We start from the raw sequence: 27,141 nt of genomic DNA on the forward strand, positions 1-27,141 counted from the left end.
CCTGAAAACGTTTCCTTAACGTTTTATATAGCCTTATAGGAGCAATATTACAGTTTTTAATCCAAATTTTACTTCTTATAACAGCTTAAAGAGCGTTTTTTATAACTTAAAAACACGTTTTTAAGGTTGTGTATGGTTTTAAAATCTATACATCTTGCTATTCATTGTGTAGATATTCCACAAATCTATCAAAACACAACGTTTAACCTTACTAACCAATTTTGAAGACCAGTAATCGTATGTTTCAACAATTATCCAATTATCTAGTTACATCATTGTGTTGTTATCGATTTTAGAAAAACATTTCCATTGAAAACACTTATAAAAAAATTTATCCGCCACGTTAGGAATTCGCTGACTTAATGTAAAAACTCCTCCTATAGAAACCTGTACATTGTACAATTTATAATACGATACTTTAGACGTGTTAGGCCTACGCTGTACAGCCAAACGGCACGGGATACGTATCTAAAAATTTAATTCTGATGTCTAACAAAGGATTTCTATTACTTTTAACGTTGGCAGTCGTCCTTGCACGGCTCGCACCTCGACTTTTGACACGTCGCGTGAACAAAGGCATGGCTGCCAGGACCCACAATGACACTGTAGTAGAACGAGTCTAAAATCACGTAATCGGGGTAATGTTACTTTGACCTCTCGATGGTAGCCCGACGTTCAACCAATCGCTTCGTCGCTAACGCGCAGCCCCCTCTTCGTCACGGATGATGTAACATATGAATAGCGTGACGTCAGCAGAGGTGCGGTATATTAAGAAATGCTAAAAACCGTATGGAAACAGTTAGTCATCTTATCTCATAAGCGATAATAAGTAGTAATTCGTTCAACATGATGATGTGGCAGAAGCCGGCCCATCACCAGATGAAAATGATGAAATTAACCAGAAAGCTCGATCTCTCGTAAGTATGCGTGCTTTAAATATGTTTAAAGTACAATATTTAAAATTTGCCAACTTAAATAATGCTTTTAAATTATTATTTTTTTCTTTTTACAGGATCTTATTTAAGTTTTCTCAGCCCGCACACATCTTAACTCTCTTAATTGTCCTATACTTGGCGTTTATCTTATTGCCACATAAACCACGAGATTCGTGGGAACCATCCCCTTGGAGTAGTTTTATATACATAAGTACGTTCGCCACGCATTTTGGCACCCAAATTTGGATGACATTTATATCTGGTAAGCACGATATTTCTTAAAAATTGCGAAAATATAATTTCAGAAAATATTTTAAAGTCGTATTTGTTACCGTTTTTCTAGGTCTGGTCCTCTTTTTTAATCTTCCAAGAACTGTTTTTGGACAAGTGCAAAAGCAGCTATTTCCAAAATACTTCTTCTTAAATTCGATTTTGGGTTTCGTGACATTCATAATCTACGTTTTCCATCGACCTCTTAAGGGAAATCAAGCGGATCACAAAGTACAGGTGAGTAATTACATTCACCAAAAAACTCCTTTAAATTTCCAAATAATTGAAAAAACAAGAAAAACAACCGAAACTAGAATAGTTTACAAACAATTTTGGTAAAGTTCCATCATAACAACTGCCAAAAATCCCATCATTAAAGTTATTTTAAATCTCCGTTCATACGCATCGCGGTTCAAAGTCTAGATAAATCTCTTAGACCTTGATTACTATTTATAATAACTAATCATCGAAAACATAAATCATTATCGATTATATCAATTAAATTTCTATGTTCCAGATGTGGGCCTTGGGTATATGTTTCTTATCGGAACTTATGGTGAGATTGTACGTGGTGCCAATCATGTTATCAGTAATGGAGAAGAGAAACGCCCTGGAAAAGGAAGCTGGAGTAGGGATGGAGGTCGGACATCACGATCCAGGCCCTCTAAGAAGATGCCCGAGATACATGAAGCTTCACAGGACATTTAGAAAATTACATGGAACATGTGCAGTAGCTAATATTATTTCTATGGGATGTAACGCCATCCATATGTACTATTTAGCAGTCAGGCTATGCACTGCACTAACTTAAAAACCTCCTCGAAATAACCCTTAAGAAACTATTTACAAAGTTAATCAGGGACCAAATTAAAGTAAGAACCTCACAGAAAAGATAAATATTTATTTATTTTTCAATCCGCGCATGTTTTTCTGTATATAATGTATAATTTATTTATCATGTATAAACATTTATTATTATGTACGTTACTTAAAACCATAGTTTTTTTTGTATATTTGATGATTAAACACATTTAAAATAAAATATCTACTATCATTTCAATGTTTAATATTATTTTACATTAATTATTTACGCAGAGATAGACACAACATAAACAATATTATGAAATTAATCACCTTAGCAAGTATCAAATAAGTTAAATTTTTTTAAAAAATCGATATTTTACTAGTTAAATCATCATATTTTAAAGCAAATGAAGATGAGTAGCTAGCAATTTGTTGTAGACTATCATTTCTTAATTAGATCCCATAAAAAAAGGAGGAGTGGCTTATCAAATTACACTTCCGAGAAATATTTTGAATGTAAGAGTAATTTGAGAAGTGGAGAAACCTCATAATCCGAAAGTTTGTCAATTGATCAATATAATTTACAATGAAGAAAAACACTTCTGACAAATGTCAATGACGTAGTCAAGGATCTACACGTATTCCTTGTCCTTGTACAGAGCACAACGACTAGTAAGGTTAATTACTGTTTATTTTTTCAACCATTATCTTACTGTAGTAGAGTGCGAGTTTCATAAACGTTTTTCCTTTGTTTTTTTTTGTTTTTTTTGAAGAATTTTAAAATACTTTCCCATTATAACGCGCTTCAAACCGTTAATATAAAGAAAAAAAACTGATCTTAAAAACAATATTATTCGAAGGAAGTATTTAATGGAACAAAATTGGAAAACAAACTCTTTTAAACTTTCCTCCCCCTCTCTTGGCACACTTCCATTCAATTGTACAAGGTGGAATTTATATTTATAATTCAACTTCTGTCACAGTTAGATTTATATCTTACGCTAAAAATATATTTTTTCTACGCTGTTTTTTATATAGGCTATATATAAAACTATTTTTAAAATTTAATATATATTATATTTAATTTTTAATTATTCTAAAGTAATTATATATACTTATTTTTAATTTTAATTCGGTTTTTCTTTTTTCTTTTCCTTTTTATAAAGTATTCTAATAAGAAAGCGATGATAGAAACTCCACTACACATGAAAAATAGCAGAAAAATTCCTAATAGATCTTCTAGATATAAACTTTTTTCTCCTTGTTGAGTTTCGTCATCGGTACATTTATTAAATTCGTAATTTATTCGATCGGCCATTTTGTAAAATACTCCACCTTCGAAAAGCTTGCTTATTCTGTAAATAAAATAACTAATTTGAAATAAATATAAGTAAATAACTTATAAATTATTCATTTTTCTTTAATATTAAACTATATTCGTGTTAAATCACAAGTAAATTTCTTAGAAAACTAGTTTATAACACCAGAAATTAATTTCAGAAATTATAAACCGCAAAATGAAAATGAATAGGAATTAATTAATTATTCGTGAATAATTCTAGAACTTTTAAACGAAATTCCTAGAATAAATAGAAAGCTGTTCTCAATACCTTGACGATTATAATTTAGTTTGAGGCGTGCTTAAACCATGTAAATTAATTCTTAAGTTAAATGAGTTGTCGTTTATACGATTTCATCAGATTTAATTAAGTGTAACTTACCCTAAATTAATATACTTTACTATATCTTGAGTAAGATCTTTTCTGTAAGCCACGGTAAATACATGAGGATAGACGGTTTCTCTAGAAAAATAGAAGGTTGCTCCACCCATATCTTTACAGTTTTTTCCAATAAAATATTTTAAAGTAACTGGATCAGCCAAATATACAGATTTTCCCAATGCTACTTCTTTCAATACTGCCTTAGAGTACATTTCATTGGAGAAAATAAGACCATTTTTCTTTTTTATAATTTCCCACAGCTTCTGAATGGTCTCGCTACTAGAACTCTAAATAAACATGTTAATTATTCAGTTAAAATTATTTAATTTACTTGTAATTAACTAAATTACCTTGAGATATGTCTCATAAGCTGTGCCTTTCATTATTATAGGACGTATGTAAGGCCTGTCGATAAGATCTTGAACAGAATCGATCCTCTCAGATTCAGGACGAAGCAACATCTGTGCTTTCATGTTACTACTGAATCCATTCATTAATACTATAACAGCCATCCACCATATTATTAAAACTATGCGAACCGAAATGTAAGTAGGAACCGTGGGCATACCTGTATAGAGACTTTCATTAAATCAATTATTTAAGGTAAGTAATTTTACCTTCGTTATATATCTTACTTTCACAAAATACAGTACCCAGATAGGCCCAAAAGTATCTTATCAATCTTGATTTTAAGGTGATCATTCTTTTACTTCGGCACTCTAGTAGAAATTCCATAAAGCTCGAAACGATTATTGTTACAATTAAAGAAATAAGAAATAATAACCAAACCTGCAAGATAAAACATTAATTAAAACTTTACAGAGTAGGAATTCTGTTTATCTTTAAAATTATAGAAAATCCATCAGAGGCATGGAATGGAGTGGTGGAATGAGACAAATGTAACACATGGGCGATCTGCCAAGAGGGATGCTTCCTGGGAAAACTGGTTCCTATTTAGGTGTTATACACTTGAAGACTCGGAAAATTCCCTTATATTAGGCGCGAACCCACGACCAACCACCAGTATTCAATGATTTTATCCAATTAGTCACTGGTGGGTGCATGAAAGGCTTTAAAAAAGAAAGAGTTTAAGAAATTCATAAGAATAAGCTAATTGTTTAGCAATATTATCACATTTTTTTTTTTTACTTTTAAACACAATATTTAAAAATCCTCTAATGAACAGATACTTCAATAATTAAGGCTTCCACCAATTTTCCCTATAGGTTTTATATATTTTAAGGCCAATGCCAAATTTAATTAAATTTATATTTTTAAAAAATCAAAGAAAATATTGATTTTACTTTCCAATCGAAGGTGAGAATGTATCCAAAAACATTCTCACGCGACTCTTTCGTGTTGCCACCCAAAATAGTAAGGTGCATCATTCGAAAAAGTTTAGAAAAATTAGCAACTTTTCGCCTTTCGTAAGTTCTAGTAAGAGGTCCTAAAGCTATATCTGTTTCCTAGAAAAAGGAGGGAGAAAAAGGTGTTAAATTTTAATTTAAAATCTTTAAATGTACTCAACTAAAAGAATACCCAATCTATTTACATTTCTACTCAGCATGCCAATCAATCCTGTAAAACTTCCATTGGGTAGAAGCGTTCCCCATTGTTTATCAGCAGGAATAAGCATTGTATAACTGGAAAAAAATCGTAGAAATTTGAGAAATTATAAATTTATGGCTGTAGAATTCCACAAAAATTTCAGTGCAAAGTCGAGTTATCTCTAAAGAAAACCATACTTAAAGCGAGCATATTGAGACATTATATCTAAAACTTTCTTCATGTATCCTCCTTTGATGTAAACTTTCTCTCCTTGATAATATGCATCTGTCCACGGTAACCACTAAAGATAGAAGGAAAACATTAACTATGTAAGAACTTACAAACTATTAAACAAAAGCCAAAATATATTAACTTCATTGAAAGCAACTCTCAGATTATAGAACGGTTTGTCAGAACTCTCAAGTTTTGCCATGCCAAACATAGATATAAATATGATAAATTTCATGATTGACAGAACATAAACGAAACGATTAAATAATTTAAAGCTTATTTACCGAGTTCTTTTATATAAATATATTTGAAAAATGGGAGGGTTTTTCGTCTCGCGATAATCAATCTCTTCTATGACATGATGATGATTGATCATGATGCATTATATCTCATGGAAGATGCAAGTTGTGATTTTTCAATTTGTCACTTTAAAATTATTGCTAAAGGATGTTAAAAGTGTTCCAGAAAAATATATTGAGCTCTTAGAAAGTTTGATAACAGACTTTTACTACTTTCTTTTTATTTAAAGCACAATAATTACACTTTTAAAACTCCACACAGGAAAGTCACAGATGTTTCAATACACGCAATTAATGGAGAATTTAGACATCAATTTATCGAATTTTTCTACTATACCGTTTTAGGAGCATTTAAACATCAATTTATCGATATTCTTCCTGATGTATATATCTGCAGCAATGTTTTAATGATTATTTCGAAAATTTAGTATAAATGCGTTTTATTCTGTTAAAAGCCCTCTTAGAGAATCGAATTATATTTCTAATATTCTCCAATATTAACGCAATAAAACAAAAAGCAGATAACAAGAGATATAATATAAAAAACCCTTCTAAATCAACTAAAGTTAAAGGTTTTTCTTCTTGGTTGGCATCTTGTTGGGTGCACTTGGTCCAATTGTAATTGGTACGAGCCGCCCATCTGCTTACAATGTTGCTTTGCATTACCCAATTAACCCTGAAATTCAGATGTTAAATTAATATATTTCTGTACAAAAATACGGGAAAAACTTGAAATACTAACCTCTTACTAATTTCTCTTCCAAGTTCTTTAGGTAATCTCTTATTTAGAGCCATTGCAAATGGATGTGGAAAGAAGTGCTGATTGCCAAAATAAAACAGTCCTTCAGATAAATCGGAACATTTTCTAGCTAATGCGTCTTGCATGGACCAGTAATCATTGACTACAACTACTTCGGTTCTTAGCACCCGTTTCAACGTTTCGTAACTGTACATTTCTTCTAAAACTCGACCATTCGTGCTGACTATCCTCCTCCAAAATAGCTGAAACTCTTCAGTATGTGTATGCTATAAAAATTTGCACAGTGTACGATTGATAAATATCTATAGAAATTCAGTACTGTATTTCTATATACCTGTATGTAAGTTTCATATGCAGATCCTCTCATTATATAAGGTTGAATTTCTTTCCTTACAAGAACATCTCTAATTGATTCAATTCGTGGTATTTCTTCTTCAGTCATCATCTTTGCTTTCAAATTTCCACTAAATCCATTCATCAGAACAATGATTGCTATCCACCATACCAGAACTAAAAGCTTAGCAGATGTCCGAGTTGGAGTGGTGGGAGATGCTGTAAATATTTTTCAAATTTAATTTACTGTAGTAAGCAGGAAAAAAAATTTAAAAATACCTTACACTCGCAAAATAAATTGCTGAAGTACACCCAAAAGTGGTACATATATCTCGATTTAGCCTTCTCCCATGATCTCCATTTAATATTATGTACCATGTCAACAGCAGTCATGCCCAATGATAATGTTATCCAAGATAAGAAAATTCCAAACCAGATCTATAAAAATCATTATTAAGTTCAAAAAATAATCCATTAAACAAAGAATCATGATATTATTCTTCCCACCTCCCATCCAAAAGTTAATATATAACTGAAGAAACTAGGATGGTGATCTTTTAATCTTCCTGCCATTACAGCTAAATAATTACTAGTGAAGAGATGAGTGTAGTCTACTACTTGAGCACGAAAATATGTAATTGCGAATGGACCCATAGCTATGTCAGCTTCCTGTAACAATAATAATGTTCATATTTAAACGGCATTAATGACTGAATGTCGATTATTTGTACTTACATCACGCTGAAGCATACCAATCATTCCAGTCCAATTTCCGTCTCCAACAGGAGCACCCCATTGACGATCAGCAGGTGTAACTAGCGAGTAACTTCAATAGAGTAATGTGTTTAATAATTGTTAGAATTATCACTTATCTACTAAAAATGTTTACCTGAAATTCATAACAGTAGACAAAATGTTTAACATTTCTGATAAATGGCCGTAAATTCCTTGGACCTTATTACGTTTCACATGAATTCCCATCCATGGAAACCACTAAAAATAATTAAATATGTAGAATGTTTCCATAGTAAAGATTTTATTTCTTGTTAGTAAAAATATTTTGTAAGGGTTGGAATCATTACGCCCCTACATTTTCTCCGAGTTAGGGGAAAATCCCCAGTTCCCCTCCCTCTCGATGGCCATAGTTCAACTAAAAATTAAGAACTATGGCCTCAATTACATCCATTTACGCGAGATTTTTCAGATATTGTCTACCAGTGGCCGAATGGATAAAACCACCGAACACTGGTAGTTAGTGTCATAGGTTCGCTTTTCACCAACGGGCGGGCCACGTGGAGTTTACCGGGATTTCTTCTTTCTGGGTTTTTTCTTCACGGAAATTTGTTTCTATTTCCCATTAAAAGTCATCCCGGGTCTTTTTTAAATAATAAATTTTTCCAGAATTAAAGATTCTTTTCTCAATATGCAAGAAATTCGATGAAATAAGCTCCCGTAAATGTGAGACCTGACCCAAATATTCTGCTGGACCTGAAGTGCAAGTGCAGCCATTACAGAAGGATCAAACCTACATAGATTCAATCAGCAGAGGTAAGGATTAAGCAATAAGCTTTCGTTAACTTATAAAAATTAGTTGAATTAATGACATTTTTTTGTAATTTTAAGGTTAATTTACAAGTTGTTATTATATCAATATTTAATTTATTACAGTATGTAATGGAATGAACGAAGTGAAAGGCTAAGGCAACACCAAGGAGGAATGCCTCCCGGTAGGACTTTCTATAGGAAACTCTATTTAGGTGTTAGACACGTAGAGAAAATTCAGAAAACTTCACGTGGCCAGCTATTTGGTGAGGCAAGAACCTGCGACCTCAGTAGAACCAGTGATTCAGTAATTTTATCCATTCGACCATTGTTGATCACAATACGTTTCTTACTTTTTCATTAAAAACTTTTTCTATGCTTTACATAACTATTTACAGTAAAACTATTAGAAAAAACAAAAACTGTGTCTTAATATATTTTTACCCTTAAAAGTATATCTATTCAGTATCTATTTATTTAAACATTAAATGATATAAATATTTTAAAGCTTTCACACAAAGAGCTTCAGAAAAAGAAAAGAAAACACATTTATCCCACTTACTTGTGCAACAGATACTCTCAAATGCAATCTTCCATCTTGATAAAAATCGGAGAGAGCTTTCCTATAGAATAAGAAAGGAAAATTAAGTGTCTCAACAATGAAATCTCAGAAATGTAATGGGTTGTATACAATATACTTTGTCCAGTTCAAGTGTAACATCTTTATATAATAATGGCTCAAATTGAATTTACTCTTATATAAATACACAGATGATATTGACTAGCCCACTTCTTTTTATTGAATAACTATTAATAAATTCAATTTACTGGAGTAAAATTGAATTTTCTATTGAAGCAGCCATTATTTATGAGAAAAATCTTATGGGAAAATATGCATTTGGTATTTTTAAAAAACTTTTTATAGATTTTTTTCCTTTTCTTAAATTTAATTACAGCTTCTCTCCTGATATTATTTAAGATTTTGATTTCATAAGGCTTATACTTAATTCAATTCTAGTTTGAGGTATCTGTAACAACTGGTACCAGTAATATAAAATGATGAAAATTTTTGAAGTATCAAATTATAAATAGGCTATATTAAATTATTACTAAAGCGTAGATTAGGACCCCTCAGAGAGGAGGCACAGGCCACTCACCTTTTTTGAAACTTCCAATAGAAAAAACTAACGTTAAAACGTGTGTTATTTTTTAAATAATAAAATTTGATAAAAATATTTGTTTTTATAAATGAAAAATGCAGTGCAGCAAATAATTTGTAACAAATGCTTGAGACCTAAAATTGTAAATTATTACATAAATTTTTCTGTAGTATTCTTAAAGAAAACTTTAAAGGAAACTGAATTTGTTTACAGTTGCTTTATCATATACAAAACTTACCTGTATACAGGCATACACAGTGGCAGATACCACCTCCAGACAAGGTGCCAAGGCCTCAAAATTATATTTTTGAGCAAAAAGATAACATGCCTCTAAAATTTTAGTGAACACTTAAAAAGTGTATATTATAAAAATTATTATTTAAGGATTTTATTGTCTATGTATATATAAAAAATTTTTATAAATGGCCTCAAAAGATCTGTTACTGTACATAGTTTTTCTTTCAATCTAAATTGTTTTCCTTGCTATGATTTTATTAGGGAAAATTGCTAATCTATACTGTATTGTTTAATTGTTCTCATATTGTATACTACATTCTATTTATTTCATATTTAAATATCCAAAGAATCCTTTGAAAAACATAATTATCCTATAGAAAGGATTAGGAAAGCTGTGACTAACTTTCAGAAGGCAAATTTTATTGTATATGTCAGGGTTTTAGAGAAGGCTACAGAGTATTACTGCCCCAGGCTTTTTTATTGTTTAAAATGTTTCTATTTATTTATTTATTTGTTTCAATTTTATTATTTTTATGTTGTTTTATACAGTATATTTTAGATTATTATTAACCTTCATAAAACTATTAATGAACTGAATATACTGCCATCTCACAAGATTTGCTCTGAATCCTCTTTTGGATGATGAAAGATTCCATTTAAAATTCCATTCAACAGTTATAAATATTGAAAGATTCTGTTGATTTAATAGTCTTAATTTAATTACTTTGCTCAAAAACCAAACAAAATAGTAATATCTATTAACAGCATGTCAAAATCATCAAGTTATTTTTCCATTTTGATATCTAATAGTTTAAATTTATTGATAATTAAATTAATTAAAAGATTATTAATGATTTCTTTAATATTGAACAATTTTTAAAATTTTATTTATAATGTTTTCTAGATAAGTTAACTAATATTAAATGTTAAAAACAAGTTTTCAACACATTTACATGAATTTTGCAACTTTAATTAATCATTTTGTAATAATCATGAAAATAATAAAGAACATACAGTATTTATAAACATTTTTTTTTTGTTTTTTTAAATAAATCAATTTTGGAATATTTAATTTATTTGGAATATTTAAATTGTTTTCAAATTAGTATTGTCATTGAATATTTCTAACTAAATCACTAATTAATATCATATGTTAATGATTGGATATAATTATTTAACAAATTTTGGGCATGTTGCCTAAGTAAAGCAGCTATAACACAACTGGATAAGCAAGACATTTGACTTAGTCCATGGTTTGCTTATCCAGCTGTACTAAAACCACTGTACCATACAATCCACTCATTAATTCCATTAGCTACTTGTTTATAACAAAAATTTAATTTTAAAACTTTAAATAAATCAATGTATAATAACAGCAGAATTGTAGATTGCAAATGATATTTTGATTTATAATGTGCACACAATTAATAATAGAAATAATTTCATGATGTTGAAACTGATGATGAAACATTCTGTAAATTTCAAAACTGATATTTTTAACAATTTGATAAGATTTTAGATTTATGATTAACCAATTTGATTGAGTAAATGCATATTTCTTTACTTAAAAGTTGAATAAACTATACATAAATGTCATGAAATATTCAGATAGTTATTTTTGAAAAAATTTATTGTTAAAATAATAAATTTTCGTTTATGTTAAATTTTTAATTTATTTTGTTAATCAAATAAAAAAAAACTAGAGAATAGATCAACTGTTACATAAATATAGAATTTAAAATATATTCTACAAATTAATTTTTATTTCTTGCTTAAAAAATATATAACCCATATTATATACTGCCAAGTAATTATTAAACCTAAAAAACACACAATATAACTAAACAAAAGTTTTGCTGGCCAGCCAGCAGTTTATTGAAGTCATAAATCATACAAGATAAAGTATAATTTTTCAACAATATATCTCATTGCTGTATATAACTTGTGAAAAAACATCATAACATTCCAATTCTACATTTTTTTTTTTTGTACTTCTGCTTAACATCTTCGTAAACAATTCTATAAAATCTGTCGGACGTGTGCAGAACGTAAAATGCTAATATTCTGCTGTTTGAACAACTTGAGCATCGGACGATCAGCTATTTCACTCCTAACATACACTTCTGACTAATATTTTGCATCGGCTTAAACTATACTTCAATTTTTATTTAAGAATTCTAAATATACTTGATGCCTTATATCTAAGTTTAATTATTACTGACTACATCCAGTTGTTTTCTTTTTTTGTTTCTGTAGTTATAAAATTCTTTTTTATAAATTTTAATTAAAGTTTTAATATATAACTCTTTGATATTATTAACATTTAATTAAAGAAAGCACAATACCAAATAAACTTTATGTCATTATCAAAAAAGCTGCATAGAATATACTTTTCATTGCATAAAAATTGATTTTGTGTTATCGAAAAAGCTAAGAATGATACAAAAAAATCATATTCAAAAATATTTTTGTTGTAAATTTTAGGCAACCACAACAAAACTATATTTGCAATATACATTTATGTATATAAATATATCGGCAGCATAAAAGAAACCCATAGCTTAATTGGTCCGTGGAAGGTCGATCGTGCCGATTCTTTCAAAATGGCTTATTTCATATATATTTAAGTATGCCAACTTTGCTAAGCATATAAACGGTACTCAAGTATAAAAAGAAACTTACTCCTTATCATAGTTTCAAACTGTCCATTATCAAACAATTACCAGTATACATTTAATACATTTTATACGTAACACTCAATTAGAATGTATGTTAAAAGTTTAGGAAATCTTTGGCGCGTTATCCCGTATATTTCCATATAAATAATTATATCTTGGTTAAAAAAGAAGGCAAGAATACCGACGTGCAAACTAAGTAACACACAATCTGCAATATTCATTGTCAAAAGACATTTGTGCAAATGACAATCATGGTTTACACAGTATCATTGTTTACATTCTGTGCCTAGCAACCTATTTACATAATACTCCACAATTAGAATAAATTTTGAATATATTTAAAAACCTGAAAATATAATTAGTGTATATTTATCATCAATACTCTGTTAAGCACATTGACTAAAATAATACTTTTCAGAAAAAGAAACTGAAGACAAACACTTCTGCTTCTTTAAAGTTAATATATAATCGGTTACATATCATATAAATTTCTACATATAATAAATATGTTTTATCTTTCAAATAAAGTTATAAATTCATAATAATTTCATAATTCATTGCAACTAAAAACCTGAGTTTCAAGATTATCTGAGTATTTGAACAGTGACATTTTTGGCCATATTTTGTGCTTATGTAAGTTATCAGTGATTGACGTTCTGCATGGATTTGTCACATGCCACGAAGAAATGATGGATCCACGGAGGCAACTTTGGCAGTGAGAAAGGCATGCATGCAATATAGAAGGCTCTGCAAGGCTGGACATTCTAATTCCTAAAAGAAATTTCATTTTTTTAAATCAAATATTCAGTATAAATATTACATAAAAAAATAATTCACATACTTTTGATTCAATTACTTTTGTTTCTAAATTCTGGAAATGCAAATTTAATTTTGTTTTCCCATCATCTGAAGAACCTTTTAATTGAGAGAATCGGTAACTCCAAGCATAACACTATAAAAAAAAATTAATTTTTTTATTAATAAGTAGTACTGAATTTAAAAATCAGGGAACAAATCTTAACTTCAAAATTCTATACTTTCATTAAAGTTAAATCGTTCTGTTACAATTAATAAAAGAATTTTTAAACATTAAATACAATTAATTTTGCATAAATTAAATATTTAATCATAAAAAAATGCACCTTTGCTTCGGTATCATAAAGAGCAAATCCCATATTCCAGTCTAAAGTGAGACCACCTGTTTTGCCTTTATATATTACAGAAAATGTTTTACTCTGAAATAAAAAAGTTTATATTATAATAATAATAATTATTATAAAAAATAAAGCAAGAATAAAAAGATCAGTATTCATCTACATAAATATATGTCTAAGCAATTACAAATTATTGATGATCTGTCATTATTGGAAGGGATGTAGTTAATTTGGAAATCTCTCCAATTAATCAAGAGATTGGTGATGACAAGTTTGTGTTTGAATAATGAGATTATAAATTAGTTACTAACCAAAGCAAATGATGTTTGAAGTAATAATGCAATAGCTTTAACAACTGAAAATAATTCTATAATATTAAAAAATTTAAGTAAACAGTTTTAACTTTTAATCAATATCAAAAAGCAAACAGTAAATATTATCTAATGGAAAATGAATGCTCTGATTCTTTTATGTAAATTATGTTAATTATATAGGTGACAATAAATTATCCTCTTTCACTTGTAATATTGATTATATAACCTTACATTAAATGTAAGATTAACTAGTTAGATTGAAAGCTAGTTTTACATTGTAAAACACCTATTTTATGTCTATAGAGAATTTTTTTAAGAAAAATACTAAAATTAAAATTTTGGCAATTCAATGGCATATTTAAACAGGAGTTGTTCTACTATTCCTTGAATAATTTAATTATTAATTCTACATAAAAAATTTTCATACATATTTAAAATAACTTACACCTAATTTAGTTACAGCATTATAAGTTGCTCGATGCCAGGCGGTTTCTATCCTGAGAAGATCGGCTTTTGTTTCTGCACACAAATAATGAGTTTCAGATGTTCCAGTTTGGATCATAAAACAGTTCTGTCGCTCATCAACAAATTCTGATTCCTTTAATAATAAAATCTTAATTAGTATATTGCATAAATTAATCATTTTTAAAGTAATCTACTTACTTTTAAACACCTAAACATGGACTGATATACTTTATACACAGAAGAGCAATTTGTAAAATCTTGAAGTGTTTGCTATGATAAGAAATAAAAAGTATGATCAATTAAAGTGTAAGACCACGACTTCAAATAATAATTTTGACTGATTATTACAAATATAAATTAAATACTATACAACATATAGTATCTCTAAATTCTCAAATTAATTCATTTTTGTCATGGCATCAGAGGCGGGGCTATCTCAATGAAATAAATGGACATCTGCTGAAGCTCAACCCTCTTTCCCTCTTGTCTGACTTGTGGTAACCCTCTCCCTCCCTTCCAGTGTGAATGTCATTTATGGACAGCTTGTTCTGTATTAATTTGAAACAATTAAACTTAGTTGTGACAAAATTACAAGAATGTACCCTATTTGTTTTGCTAATTTCATTCAATTAAAAAAAGTGAGCCAAAAAACAGGACAAACAAATGTAGATCAGATAAATTAAATCTACTATATAAAGCTGAAAAAATGGACAGTCTCTTTCTTTCTGTCATGGTATGCCAAAAATGGCCCTAGTGGCCATTTTTGGCATACCATGACAAAGAAATTTTTTTGGCATACCGTTTAAATTAAAATATATTAAATTATATTAACATAATATAAATTATTTTATATTTTTACAGTATAATATTCAGTATATTATTATTTTTTATTTGTAATTTAGCATGCCCTGATGCCTGCATTGGGCCTTTATAAAAAGGAATGATCAGAGAGTATTTTGGCATAGATAAAAGAATTTTGAATTTAAAAAAAAAGCAATTCTGATGGATATTCTATTTTAATTAGCTTCTCTAATATAAACTGTTGTAAAAACAAAAATAAAAAGTGCTGATTAATAATAAGTATAACATAAGTAATATCAGCTATAAAAGTTCTGTCAAACAATAACCTTCATTAAAATCCAATAAAAACATTTTGCCCAAATCAAGATTAAAAATATATTAAAACCCAGTTAGGAATACTGAAACTCTTAGTGTAAGTTTGAATATTCTTCAACAGTTATTTAACGAATATAATCTTTAAACTTATGAAATTAGTATATTTTGAAAAAAATAATTAATGATAAATTATTGTATATCAGTTACAGAAAATGTGAGTATGAATTAATTTGATCTTTGTGTAATTCATTAATAATATTTAAGTACAGAAATTATTATTGTTATTTTATTAGTTTCTTTTTTATATTTAATAAATTATCACACTTTTTCATTTTTTTCACATATGATATACACTGGCCAACTTTTTGAAACAAATGTAAGTTATTGCTTCTTTGCTAAAAAATTTTTATTGACATTTTCATATATTTTTGGCATTTTCTAAACTAGCATCTAAAAACATTCTATAAAAGTGTCATCTCTGTTATGAAACTGATGGCTAACTTTGACTAACAACAAAAAAATTATCTTCCAAAAGGGAAAAAGTAATTTATTTATTACATGTTAAGAAATTTAATCCATTACAAAAGTATAGATTTATGAAATTTCTCTTAATAAAATTTACTTTATTTATTTATATTATGTAATGTTTGAACAAGCTTTGTTTATTGAAAACTGAAGTTAAATGTAACACAGAGAAAAGTGAATTACTTTTTATTTTCCCTTTGTTATACAGGATGTCCATAAAGTCAATGTACAATTTAACTTTATTAGTATTTGTGATAGAAAAAAATCTGTAAAAAGCATTAGATAGCTTAATGTAGTTTTAAGTAAAATTATTTACTAATGGGTTAGAGGAGGGAGACAATTTTCCTGGTGCCATACTCGACTTCATTAATTTTTTTTATGGGGCATGTGAAAACAATAGTGTATGCAACCAAACCTCAATCGTTAGAAGACTTGAAAGCTAAAATAACTAATGTGATTTCAAGCATTACTGTAAATCAATTGACAAATGTTTTTAGAGAACTACAAAATCATATTACCCTATGTATTACTAATGATGGTGGACATGTAGAAGCTTAATAAAATACAATACAACAATAAAAAAATATATAAATCTTATTTCCAATGCATTGTACATAATTTCTCTATCACAAATACTAATAAAGTTTAAAAATTTATAATTGCACATGGACTTTATGGACACCCTATATATAACAAAGGTTATTTTTCTGTTATGTATGGATGTTTGGGCACAATTTTGTTCACCCTCTTTGAAGCTTAACTCCTGTGGGTTTTTACAAAAATTACTAAAGGGAGGTTTGTTTATTAGGGAGATTGATGCTATTAAATTTTGGTGATTAAAGGTCAAGGGGGTTGGGGTTTGGAAATAAAAGGGGTCGTGTGTATCTCCAGACTTAATAAGAATTTCACTCATTATTAGCATTTACAATTTTTATGAAACCCATTTTGAGGGTAGGAATACCCTCAAAATTTTTGCCATTTTATAATAGTTAAAACTATAAAAAGTTTCTAATAATAAAATATGATAACAGATGGCACCACCAAATGTTGCCAGGAAAATTAAGCAACTCATTTTTTTTCCTTGGAATTGGCCAAATCCATAATGGCATGAGAAAAAAAAAGCCCTCTTAGGACCCAGAGGGCAGTAGAGTTTAAAAATCTACTTTGAAAGATGTTAAAAAAAGCCAGTGCCGTAGCAAACATAACTGGCGCCTGGGGCATAACTGGCACCCACACTTTATTGGCACCCCTCTCCTCCCTCCAGAAACACACACAGTTTGTCTTAAAGACCATTTGGGTGCCCCTCTGCAGAGTGGCGCCCGGTGCATGATACACCCCCTTGCACCCCCTTCGCTACGCCACAGAAAAAAGCAGAATATATAAAAATTAAAAACATTTGTTTTCAATTTATTAATCTAAATCATACTCAGCAGGGAGAAGTAATTAATCAATCACTAACCCATCTTATGTACCTTTAAAAAACTTAAAAAAACAAGTTTTATAAAAATATCTAAGTATATACTGTGTTATATAAAATTTAACATATCAATAGAACCAAATTTAAAAATTACTTACAGGTGGAGTACTATACAAATAAAACTCGGCTCCTTTAAGTGCTAAACACCTCTGATGCCATTTATACCATGGTTGAGGAGCTAAAGTACCTTCATTTACCCAACCAAGATACAGTATCTGTAAAATTCAAATCTTGTAATAATGCAAAAACATTTAATTTATTATTAAAAAGCAAAAAAAAATATTGAAAATTTAACTACATGATATTTTTTTTAAATCTTGCTATTTTGTTGTATAAAATAGATGAAAAATACCATAATTCCTTTAAAAACAAAATCAAATTTCTACCTTTATCCTTTAAAATTATTCTGAAATTTAATTATTAAATTATGAATATAAAACTTATATCATCTAATTTATATAATTATATTCATATCAACGTTACTAACCTGGTCTGAAGGTGATAATGATTTGTTAAGAGACTTTATCTAGAAGAAAAGTATTTCCAAAATTAATCAAAACTGAAAAATATTTTATATTATTATTATTATACACATTTTGTTTGTATGCATGAAATATAAACAGATAAATGATGATAAATTAAAAAAACTGTACGCTAACTTATTTTCTATGCTAACAATGTATGTTGTAACCTGTAATGCTAACTTATATTTGATAGGGAGCTGAAACTAAATCCAACTTGGACTGCAATTCTAGTTCTACAGACAAATATACAAAAAACAAATTGTATCTGTGAGGAAAATTCAGACAATTAAAAAGTATTTCTGCATTTTTACAAGAGAAATTATTGTCTGGACTAAATTAAATCTCAATTCTTTGCTAGAGAAAATAATTGTAAATGATTTCTATATCATTACTCTATTTTCTGATTATTTAATTTGAAGTTCTATAAACAAATTTATTTTGTGAATGATTTTTGATTGCATATTGCTAATAAATAAAACATAACTTTTTTCGTTTAAAATTTTTGTGTCTGAAAAAGGATTAAATTAATCAATAGCACATGATTTCATGTCATTAATATTTCAAAAAACTCTGGTTGGAAATGATAAATAAATAATATGCAAATATTCAACAGAAAAAAAAGACTAATATAAATAATATATAAATATTATTAGAATCAATTTTCTTAGACATCCAAAGAATAAACAAATTTAGTAACTTTGATTAAATTTAAATTATGCATAAAATATTTCTAAAGTTTTCCAGAGGATAAAGCTACTGCTTATATATTTGTTTAATTTATAAAAATGAATCTTGAGTATACCAAAAAATATATACATGGTAGGTGCCAAAAGTTTCTGGTCTAATTATATTTTAGATATGATAGGAATAAATTAATGATAGTATCAGACAGCACCATCCGTATGTTGACTAATAAAACAATTTTTCCTGCCGATTTGCATTAGTCGCTTGGAAACATTCATTTTAGTTAGACTTGTTGCATTAATTTGCATCATGTTTGCCTTTTGCAGGACAACAGTGCACACAGCTGCCATTGTCAAGGCTGCTGTGAAGGAGTGTGGATTCGAGGAGCTTGACCATTCACCCTACAGCCCAGACCTAGCTCCAGTGATTATTTTTGTGTTTCCAAAACTCAAAAAAGACCATCAAAAAAAGTGATGAAGAGTTGGAGGAGGCAGTTTATGAGCATTTTGCAGACAAAACAGCAGGCTATTTTTTTCAAGGATATTGAAATGCTAATTCCATGATGTTGAACTGCAAGGAGGCTATACTAAAAAATGACATCATTGTTTTAACCTCTAACATCTAAAACATAATTAGGCTGGAAACTTTTGGTGCCCACCACATATATGCCTTCTCAAAAAATGGCCTTGTTTCCATCAACCACTGGAGATTATTGAGTATAGTTGATATGTATATACAAAAAGAAAGTTTTTCTGAATGGATTTAGGAGTTGTTGAGAAGTTGTATTATTTTTTCATGTGAATGTGGTAAGTGTCAAACAATTACACTTAGACAAGATTTACAATGTGTTGATATACTTTTGTGAACTAGTTGATAGTTTTTGGTATACTCAAAATGCATTTCAAAAACATAATAAGTAACTCTATTTACCAATGTTAATGAACTTAAAATAGAAACAATTAAAATTTTACTCTAGTATTTTTGACGGTTTTCACTTCTGTCATCAGGCAAATTAAAAAGTCAAATGAAGCTGTCTGAATTTGTGTGTAATCTTTTCATTGTTGAATCCCACAAAACTTTATGAATTTTATGAAGTATGCAAATACATAAAAAGCAAATTGGAATATTTATCTAATTTAAATTTAATACAGGTATAATTCATAATATCTAAGTACCAATAATAATAAAACTTCATTTTTAATATATTTAATTTGAATAACAAAAATTAGAATATTGGAGTTTATGGAAATTAATTTAGTGCATATTTATTATATAAACACTAATAATTAAACCCTTTATATATATATATATATATATATATATTCAGTAAACCACATTTCCATCCAAAGAAAGTATTTGATGTTGAATGATAACTAAATATATCTTTTGTAACCAATTTTCCACCTGACTTTTGCTTTCTTCCTCTGGTTGGATTTGTGATTTATCTACTACAATAGATTACATTCTGAATGTTCTTTCTTTAATAATAAATCATAACAAAATAAACTTAGCAAGTTATTTTCAATATTTCACATAGTATTTATCAAATCTTAAATTCTACTCTCTTACATGCTGAGTTGTAATTTGGAGAATATTATTAGAAATATGTTTGATCCATTCAGATAACATACTAGCATCGTCACAATGTACCACTGCTGAAGGTTTTCCATCCTGTGATTTTATTTCAAAAGCATTTGGCCTATTAAGTCAAAGTATATTAAATATGAATAATGAAATTACAAATATATAATTTTTCTCAATTATAAACTTTTCCTACCTGAGTTTATCTGTATCTAACATGTAACGTGTGAGGTAAGCCATTAGCAGTTGTATTGTCATTACATCAACCCATTTTCTTTCCAGTCTAATTGGAACTGATGCCTGAGGTGTATGTGGACTTTTTGGAACCTAGAAACAGATAATTAAAAAATATATATTAAGTTTAATTTTAATAGGAATATAGTAAAACCTTGCTAAGTCAAACTGCATTAACTCAAAGCTGTCAACAGCTCCGAAGCACAGTATATAGAATTTTCCATATAACGTGATGATGTGATAAATGCAGGGAGTAACAGTGGAGTAAAGTGAAAAAGCAACTGATTGGTTTGAACACAAAGTTTAATCTAAGCTGTATATACTACACATACCAAAAACAAAGGGAGATAAGGTATGAAGTACAAGAATGTAGTTATATAAACAAAGTCTAGACATCATCTGGAATGTCCCTAGGAGAGTGTCCTGATACTCTCACCAACACATGATCTTGTTAAGTCGAAATTGCCAGTACTTTTAACTTGAATCTCTCTTCCTGCATACCTTCCATTCTTTGATAGGTCCATGATCTTCATTTTCTTTTATGTTCCATATGAACTCAGATGAACTGTAGATAAACAAACTTAAGATGAACTTAAGATAAACAAACATGCCAACATGTACAGCTCCATGCCAAACACAACCCCATGCAATTACAACCTCATGTCAATATCCTTTTGCTGATTCAGGTGTTGACAATGTTCTGACTGGGACACAAGGAAAACATCCTCAAAAGCACCATAAACTGCAAACAGTTTTATAATCATTCCGTGAACACATTCTTCAGAAATGGCTTAATATCTGGAAATTTTACGGTCAGAAAAATTTGACAAAATTGGGTATTAAATTTCTTAACTTTAAATTTTAACTCAAAGTCAGGATTTTGGTACCCCTTTAAACTTTGACTTAACAAGGTTTTACTGTGTATTTTAAAAATGTACATAACTACATATTTCTCACCCTCCATAAATCATCATCCTTTGCTCTATTTGGGGGTTCTTCTGGAGGAGGATTTCTACAACGTTGTACTAAAATATAATTTTTAAAATTAAATATATTTGATTATAATTAGTTAAATAATTCATAAAATCATTAAATCATTAAAGTAGCAAATATGTATTCAGAAATCAATATACCAAATATAAAAATCAGTATAAATAAATTTATTTAATTATATACTAGTAATATCATGGTGATTGTAAAAATCAGTATAATGACTAAACAAATCATTGTAAATAAGCTGGTAGAAATTATACTAATAAATTTACAAAGGCATATCTAGAATTCTGCAGAAGTGAATGCAGTTACAAGTCTGTTTGTTGGAATATTTAATATGAAACCAAACAGATTTATATGAATTAGAACATTTGATGGAACAGTTAAATTAGATTAAATTGGATAATGAGACTCTAATCAATGCTGTTATCTTGATATCTTATGTAACAGTACATATCTAGTAGTGTAAAGTAAAAAACTTGACTACTTTTTTAAAGAGATGTTCCAATAATAAATACATCATTCCTGGATACACTTCTGTGTTAACATATAATCATATTAATTCATTATTTTAGTTAGATATAGGGCTTTTTATTGACAAACTTAATACTTACAAAATTCTTTAAAAATAAAAAAATACTACAATAATGTAGAAGAGATAATAAAATTTGCATTTCAGTTGAGTTTTTATGAGTTACATTAAACAAATTTCTAAACTCATATTTTCTCAAATACCTGATGAAAAATAATTATATAGTAAATCATACGATATTAATTAATAATTAATGATATTTCTAAATTCTTGTGTATTTAGAGAAGTCCAAACTTACAAAACAAACTGGAATGTACACTCAACATAAATAAATAATCTTTACTTCTCTCCAACACTGAAATAATTGGAATGGATGCACACAGTTTACGTTAAAAATTATTGAATCAATAAGTTCATTAATTGAGGACCATACTATCATATTTATATAATAATGTATACTGATAAGTTTTATTGAACTATCCTACATTTATTCTTCAATTATTTTGATTTTTACATTTGGTATATATTATAATTCCCTTTTTACATCTAATTTTAATTACTAATGTTAGAAAAATTCATAAGAAGAAACATAAACAAGTTAATTTCAAAAAATCAGTAGCACAAAAAAGAATTATAAAATGAACATTGATCATCAATTAATACTTACAGCTCTTTGAAAGAAATGGAGTGGCTGCTCTATAATGCCTGACTGATAAAATTACTTCATCACCTGCTGTTCTCAAAATATTCACTGCATCATCATGATTTACTTTTTCAACATTAATGTTATTTACCTAAAATAGTTTTGTCGAAAAATATTAATTCTGAACTCAACTAAGATATTTGATAAAATAAAAAAATGTAAAAGAAACTATAAACAAAAAAATTTAAGCAACAATTATTCTATTAATTATTTACAATAAATATATAAAAATTTGAAAACAACAACAAAAAAAGTTAGAAAACTAATTGAAAGCTCAAACTATACAGGATTTCCCAAATAAACTCATCCTCATTCCTATCATTTACAGGACTGTCAAAGAGGAGATATTCAAGCTGGGAATTTCAGATTTTCAGAGGACTGTCAAGCTGGAAATTTTTCTCCAGGCTCAAAGACAATTAGTAGCCTGAAGTGATTGCAAACCCTACAGATTATTATTATTTTTACTAACAGAAAATAAAATCTTTAAGATTTTTGTTTATTAATAACGAAACATTCTACATAATTCATTTGTTCAAGAAAAACAAAAGGCTAAAAAGGCCCATTCTATCCAGGCCCCATATCAGTTCTTGGCAGTCCCAATCATTTATCATCACCATCATCAATAATATGAAGTTGGAATCAAAATAATTAAGTAAACTTTGTTTCAATAAATTGAATAATATGAATAAATTGGGAACGACCTTTGTTGTTTCTCGTAGAGCGACGCAATGAGATTGTCCTCAGATTGCTTGTTAAAGATGGACCTTTCATTTAGGTTAACTTCCACTTCACTTTTGCTGTCATCTTCACTGAGGTAGTGTGGGAGAGATGAATTGTTGGTCGAGTCCATGTCGTCATGCGGATCCCCTTCTATGAAGACAACATCACGACTTATCTTGATTTTCTTGGTTACGATATCCAGCAATCGATATGCCTTGCTGCCACTTTCATATCCCACAAATCTTGTTTCAGTTGCCTTTACATCCAGTTTCTTTCTTACTCCAAAAGGAATTCTTGTGTAAGCAATATGTCCAAAATGGCAGAAGTACTCAATATTTGGCTTCTTACCTTGCCAAATCTCATTGGTGTCATTGGGTCCTTTTTCGATGGTAATCTGTTCTGGATAAGATTTGCCATCATTAATGCCTCACCCCAGTAGCATTTTCCTGCATTCTGCGTCATGCAACACTATTCTTACCATCTCACAAAGAGAGTGATTTTTCCATTCTGCCTTGCCATTCTGTTAAGGGCAATCTGGTGCTGTGGTCTGAACTTTAATACCATGTTCATTAAAAAATTTACACAGGTCTTCATTCATGTACTCAGTCCCTCTATCAGATTGGAACTTTTTCACCTTGGATCCCATTTGTGTTTCAACATAGTTTACATATTCCTTTATTTTTACATTAGCCTCAGACTTGTGCTTCAACAGAAAACTTTGGTAAAACCAGTATAATCATCTATAATCATTATGTAATATCTATTTCCACAAGGGGTTCTCACTTGCATGGGTCCACACAAGTCGCTGTGCAATAGCTCAAGCTTTGTACTACTTCTATTCACAGATTCTTTTGGAAATGGTTTCCGTGGCATTTTATTTTTCATGCAACTTTTGCATCCCACAGTGTACCCACACTCATTAATTGTCACACCCTTGACACATTTGGCAGCCATAACGTATTACAGATGGATCACAGTGGCCACACCTCAATTGCCACAGATGTACACACTGTTTCTTGGGCATGGATATAATACTTGTAAGGTATCGTGTTGGCTCAACACAAATAGCAATCCCTGAAGCTTAGCCTTTGCATGTGTCTTGCCATCTTGTTTTATGTAGCACTGCATTGTTTTGCTGTCGAAATATACATCATAACCTCTTTGCATCATTTTTAAGACTGACAATAAATTCCCATTTAGTTGTAGTACATATAACACATTATCTAATTTTAACTTGCCATTTGAACTACCTTCATCACAAACTAGTTCACCATGTCCAACTCTGCTTGCAGGAAAGGTCTCTTCCATCAGCCACACGAACAATTTCACTGCTGTTATTGTTCAATTTTCTGAAGAAGTTCCTGTTGTTTGTCATGTCAGCTGTTGCTGCTGAATCAACATATCAATCCCTTGTAGTCTTCCCAGCAAGACATTGATTCATACTTAATGGCATATTTTGTGTGCTCACACATGCAGAGTGGCATTCGTGTGTTTCATCATTGTCCAATAGATCAGACTCTTTCTGGACTTCAGTTAATTTTACCTTGTGTTCTTTCTTTTTCTTTCCTCTGCCCAATTCAGGACAATCCCTTTTCAATGGGGACCCCCACAATAGTAACATCCAGTTTTCTGTTTATGGACCATTGTTTTCAAGCTGTGGCTTCATCTGTATTCATGGTATCTCCAAGCGATCCTCTTGATTGCTTCTCATACTCTTCCATGATCTTAATCTTTATGAATTTAAGAGTGAGGTCTGTATCTGCTCTTGCCTCAAGAGCAGTCATTAATGTATTATAATTATCAGGCAAACTTCCCAACATAAGTATTCCCATGAGTCTGTCACTCGTTTGTTCTCCTGAAGCAGTTAACTCATCTACTAAATCCTCTATACTATTTAAATGTCTTTCCATATCCTGCCCCTCTTCATACTTTAAGTAAAATAATTTCTTATGCAGACTTACTTTCTGTGTAAGTGTTGATCTTCGATGATGTTTTTCTAAAGATTACCACATTTCTTTTGAAGTTTTTGCTTTTCTGATGAGCTGTGATTGCGAATCTTCTACCATGAGATCGATTTTACTTCTTGCTTTTCCATCTTTTAGTTTCCATTCATTCATCTGTGGCTCAGGTGGTGGATTGCATACATCCCATAAGTCACTGTCAATAGTAGCAGCTCCATTTTAAACCTCCAGGCTGGATAATTATTCCTGTTCAACTTTGTGATGACTGTTTTCACACTATCGGCCATCTTGTCTTTGTTCTTGTACACATACGCTAAATAAACCCATTATGTAAAATAAAACTTTGTCTCACTATTCACTCAGTAAATACCTGTGTCTGGGCCATAACCTGTTAAATATATCACTGTTGCAAGTTATGTGTTCACAGATAGTGGATAGGATACCTTACAAGTAAATATAAAATCATACATGACTACTTTGGTCCGTTTCAAAGTCATACTGAACCAAAAAGTGGCAGGCTTGATAGAGACACCACATCATGGCCGTTTATTTGTTAGAAAAATAATACAAAGGTTATATAACATGAAGCATTGCTACACAATACAAATACAAAAGGTTATATAACACAAATCACTGCTACACACATAGGTAATAACAGGAGAGAAATTTAACAGCTTAAATTGGAAAAAAAAAATTATAACAAATTTAGCAAAATATAAACAGTCATTTTCATGTACACAGAAAATAAATTTTTCAGAATTAATAACAGAAATAAGTCGATGCACTTAAAACATTACATATGTAAACATTACTTCCATAATAACTTAAAAAACAATTATTAAACAAATCCTATATATTGGATATTAAAAATTGATAAAGACAGGAAAAATTATGCTAAAAAATTTTGGGCAAAACTTTATATTTATTTAATCCTATAAACAATATTTAATAAGCATAATTTTAATTAATAAAGCTAGAAATTATTAAAATTTTCTGGAAGACATCCAAAACTGTCATCTAATTTAAATTTTAAATAAATATAATTCATTTAAAATTTATCTCAAGCTATAATCTTTATTTCAGAAGTTGGAATCATTTATCTTTTATTTCAAATTACCACTGTACATTAGAGACTTAATTTCTATTCAAGTTATAATAGCAAATTTAATAAAAATAACAATTTGAAATAAGGTATTCAAAATCATTATTCATTCATTTTTTGGTGAATAAAACTTTCATCATTTTTGTGTTTATGGCATTTTTACATTTAAAAAGTTAAATGAATAAAAAGTTTTGTTTCAACTTCTTTTATACATTTAGAGATTATTTTAGTAACTTAATAATTCATTTCCATCGTCGACTTACTCAACTTTTCATCATTTTATAGTATTTCCCAGAATAGCAATGGAGCTGATGTGCTAAATCTTAAATGTGTATCACTCTACTGCTGTAACTAAGCAACAATGCTGTTCTATTTTATTCAACCTTGTTGATAAAAACTTGAAAAATTCTAATATCACATCATATAACATTCTGTAACACTTGTTTTCTTTTTTAATCTCCAATTTCTTAAAAAAATATCAGAAATATGAAATAAATTATAACAGTTTAAACATATTTTTTAAATTCGTAATGTATCT

At 29.2% G+C, this 27,141-nt stretch overlaps 4 protein-coding genes across 5 annotated transcripts in view; 1 reads left to right on the top strand and 3 right to left on the bottom strand.

The window, feature by feature from the left end:
• The first annotated feature begins 502 nt into the window (after positions 1–502).
• Positions 503–2,606, top strand: LOC136986214 (transmembrane protein 205). The gene is made up of 4 exons (XM_067283700.1): positions 503–917; positions 1,013–1,197; positions 1,279–1,442; positions 1,723–2,606. Exons 1-4 carry the CDS (start codon positions 847–849, stop codon positions 2,014–2,016), a joined length of 714 nt encoding a protein of 237 aa, XP_067139801.1. The 5' UTR covers positions 503–846; the 3' UTR covers positions 2,017–2,606.
• A 508-nt stretch (positions 2,607–3,114) lies between these two features.
• On the bottom strand, positions 3,115–5,711 carry LOC136986281 (probable glutamate receptor). Its single transcript, XM_067283776.1, has 8 exons — positions 5,652–5,711; positions 5,476–5,579; positions 5,283–5,373; positions 5,035–5,196; positions 4,366–4,519; positions 4,081–4,298; positions 3,731–4,017; positions 3,115–3,364 (listed from the first exon to the last, which is right to left on the bottom strand). Exons 1-8 carry the CDS (start codon positions 5,709–5,711, stop codon positions 3,115–3,117), a joined length of 1,326 nt encoding a protein of 441 aa, XP_067139877.1.
• A 267-nt stretch (positions 5,712–5,978) lies between these two features.
• On the bottom strand, positions 5,979–9,445 carry LOC136986247 (probable glutamate receptor). Its single transcript, XM_067283744.1, has 8 exons — positions 9,006–9,445; positions 7,791–7,894; positions 7,637–7,727; positions 7,409–7,570; positions 7,186–7,339; positions 6,903–7,120; positions 6,551–6,834; positions 5,979–6,484 (listed from the first exon to the last, which is right to left on the bottom strand). The coding sequence occupies exons 2-8, from the start codon at positions 7,880–7,882 to the stop codon at positions 6,220–6,222; spliced, it is 1,266 nt and encodes a 421-aa protein (XP_067139845.1). The 5' UTR covers positions 7,883–7,894; positions 9,006–9,445; the 3' UTR covers positions 5,979–6,219.
• A 2,232-nt stretch (positions 9,446–11,677) lies between these two features.
• Syn2 (Syntrophin-like 2) overlaps positions 11,678–27,141 on the bottom strand; it is a 39,654-nt gene continuing 24,190 nt past the window's right edge. For both annotated transcript variants that reach the window (XM_067283894.1, XM_067283893.1), the window contains 11 exons: positions 22,785–22,911; positions 21,550–21,617; positions 20,555–20,685; positions 20,347–20,476; positions 18,057–18,095; positions 17,668–17,784; positions 14,650–14,721; positions 14,432–14,584; positions 13,661–13,753; positions 13,360–13,470; positions 11,678–13,289 (listed from right to left, as the gene is read on the bottom strand). In XM_067283894.1, the coding sequence (XP_067139995.1) occupies positions 13,188–13,289; positions 13,360–13,470; positions 13,661–13,753; positions 14,432–14,584; positions 14,650–14,721; positions 17,668–17,784; positions 18,057–18,095; positions 20,347–20,476; positions 20,555–20,685; positions 21,550–21,617; positions 22,785–22,911 (1,143 nt within the window). In that variant the 3' untranslated portion in view covers positions 11,678–13,187. The remainder of the gene's footprint in view (positions 13,290–13,359; positions 13,471–13,660; positions 13,754–14,431; positions 14,585–14,649; positions 14,722–17,667; positions 17,785–18,056; positions 18,096–20,346; positions 20,477–20,554; positions 20,686–21,549; positions 21,618–22,784; positions 22,912–27,141) is intronic.

This window comes from Centruroides vittatus, unplaced genomic scaffold (genome assembly GCF_030686945.1).
Source record: "Centruroides vittatus isolate TY-2023 unplaced genomic scaffold, ASM3068694v2 scaffold_1015, whole genome shotgun sequence".
Classification (NCBI taxonomy): domain Eukaryota; kingdom Metazoa; phylum Arthropoda; class Arachnida; order Scorpiones; family Buthidae; genus Centruroides; species Centruroides vittatus.

Bases quoted from the DNA above. Each gene is read 5' to 3' on its own strand.
- LOC136986214 (XM_067283700.1), top strand. From the start codon at position 847: ATGATGATGTGGCAGAAGCCGGCCCATCACCAGATGAAAATGATGAAA. The intron at 918-1,012 runs GTAAGTATGCGT...TTCTTTTTACAG, and splicing joins ACCAGAAAGCTCGATCTCTC to GATCTTATTTAAGTTTTCTC. The intron at 1,198-1,278 runs GTAAGCACGATA...CCGTTTTTCTAG, and splicing joins TTGGATGACATTTATATCTG to GTCTGGTCCTCTTTTTTAAT.
- LOC136986281 (XM_067283776.1), bottom strand. From the start codon at position 5,711: ATGGCAAAACTTGAGAGTTCTGACAAACCGTTCTATAATCTGAGAGTT. The intron at 5,374-5,475 runs GTATGGTTTTCT...ATTTTTTTCCAG, and splicing joins TCTCAATATGCTCGCTTTAA to TTATACAATGCTTATTCCTG. The intron at 4,520-5,034 runs GTAAAATCAATA...TTTATCTTGCAG, and splicing joins TTCTCACCTTCGATTGGAAA to GTTTGGTTATTATTTCTTAT.
- LOC136986247 (XM_067283744.1), bottom strand. From the start codon at position 7,882: ATGGGAATTCATGTGAAACGTAATAAGGTCCAAGGAATTTACGGCCAT. The intron at 6,835-6,902 runs GTATATAGAAAT...AAATTTTTATAG, and splicing joins CATATGAAACTTACATACAG to CATACACATACTGAAGAGTT. The intron at 6,485-6,550 runs GTTAGTATTTCA...TCTGAATTTCAG, and splicing joins GGAAGAGAAATTAGTAAGAG to GGTTAATTGGGTAATGCAAA.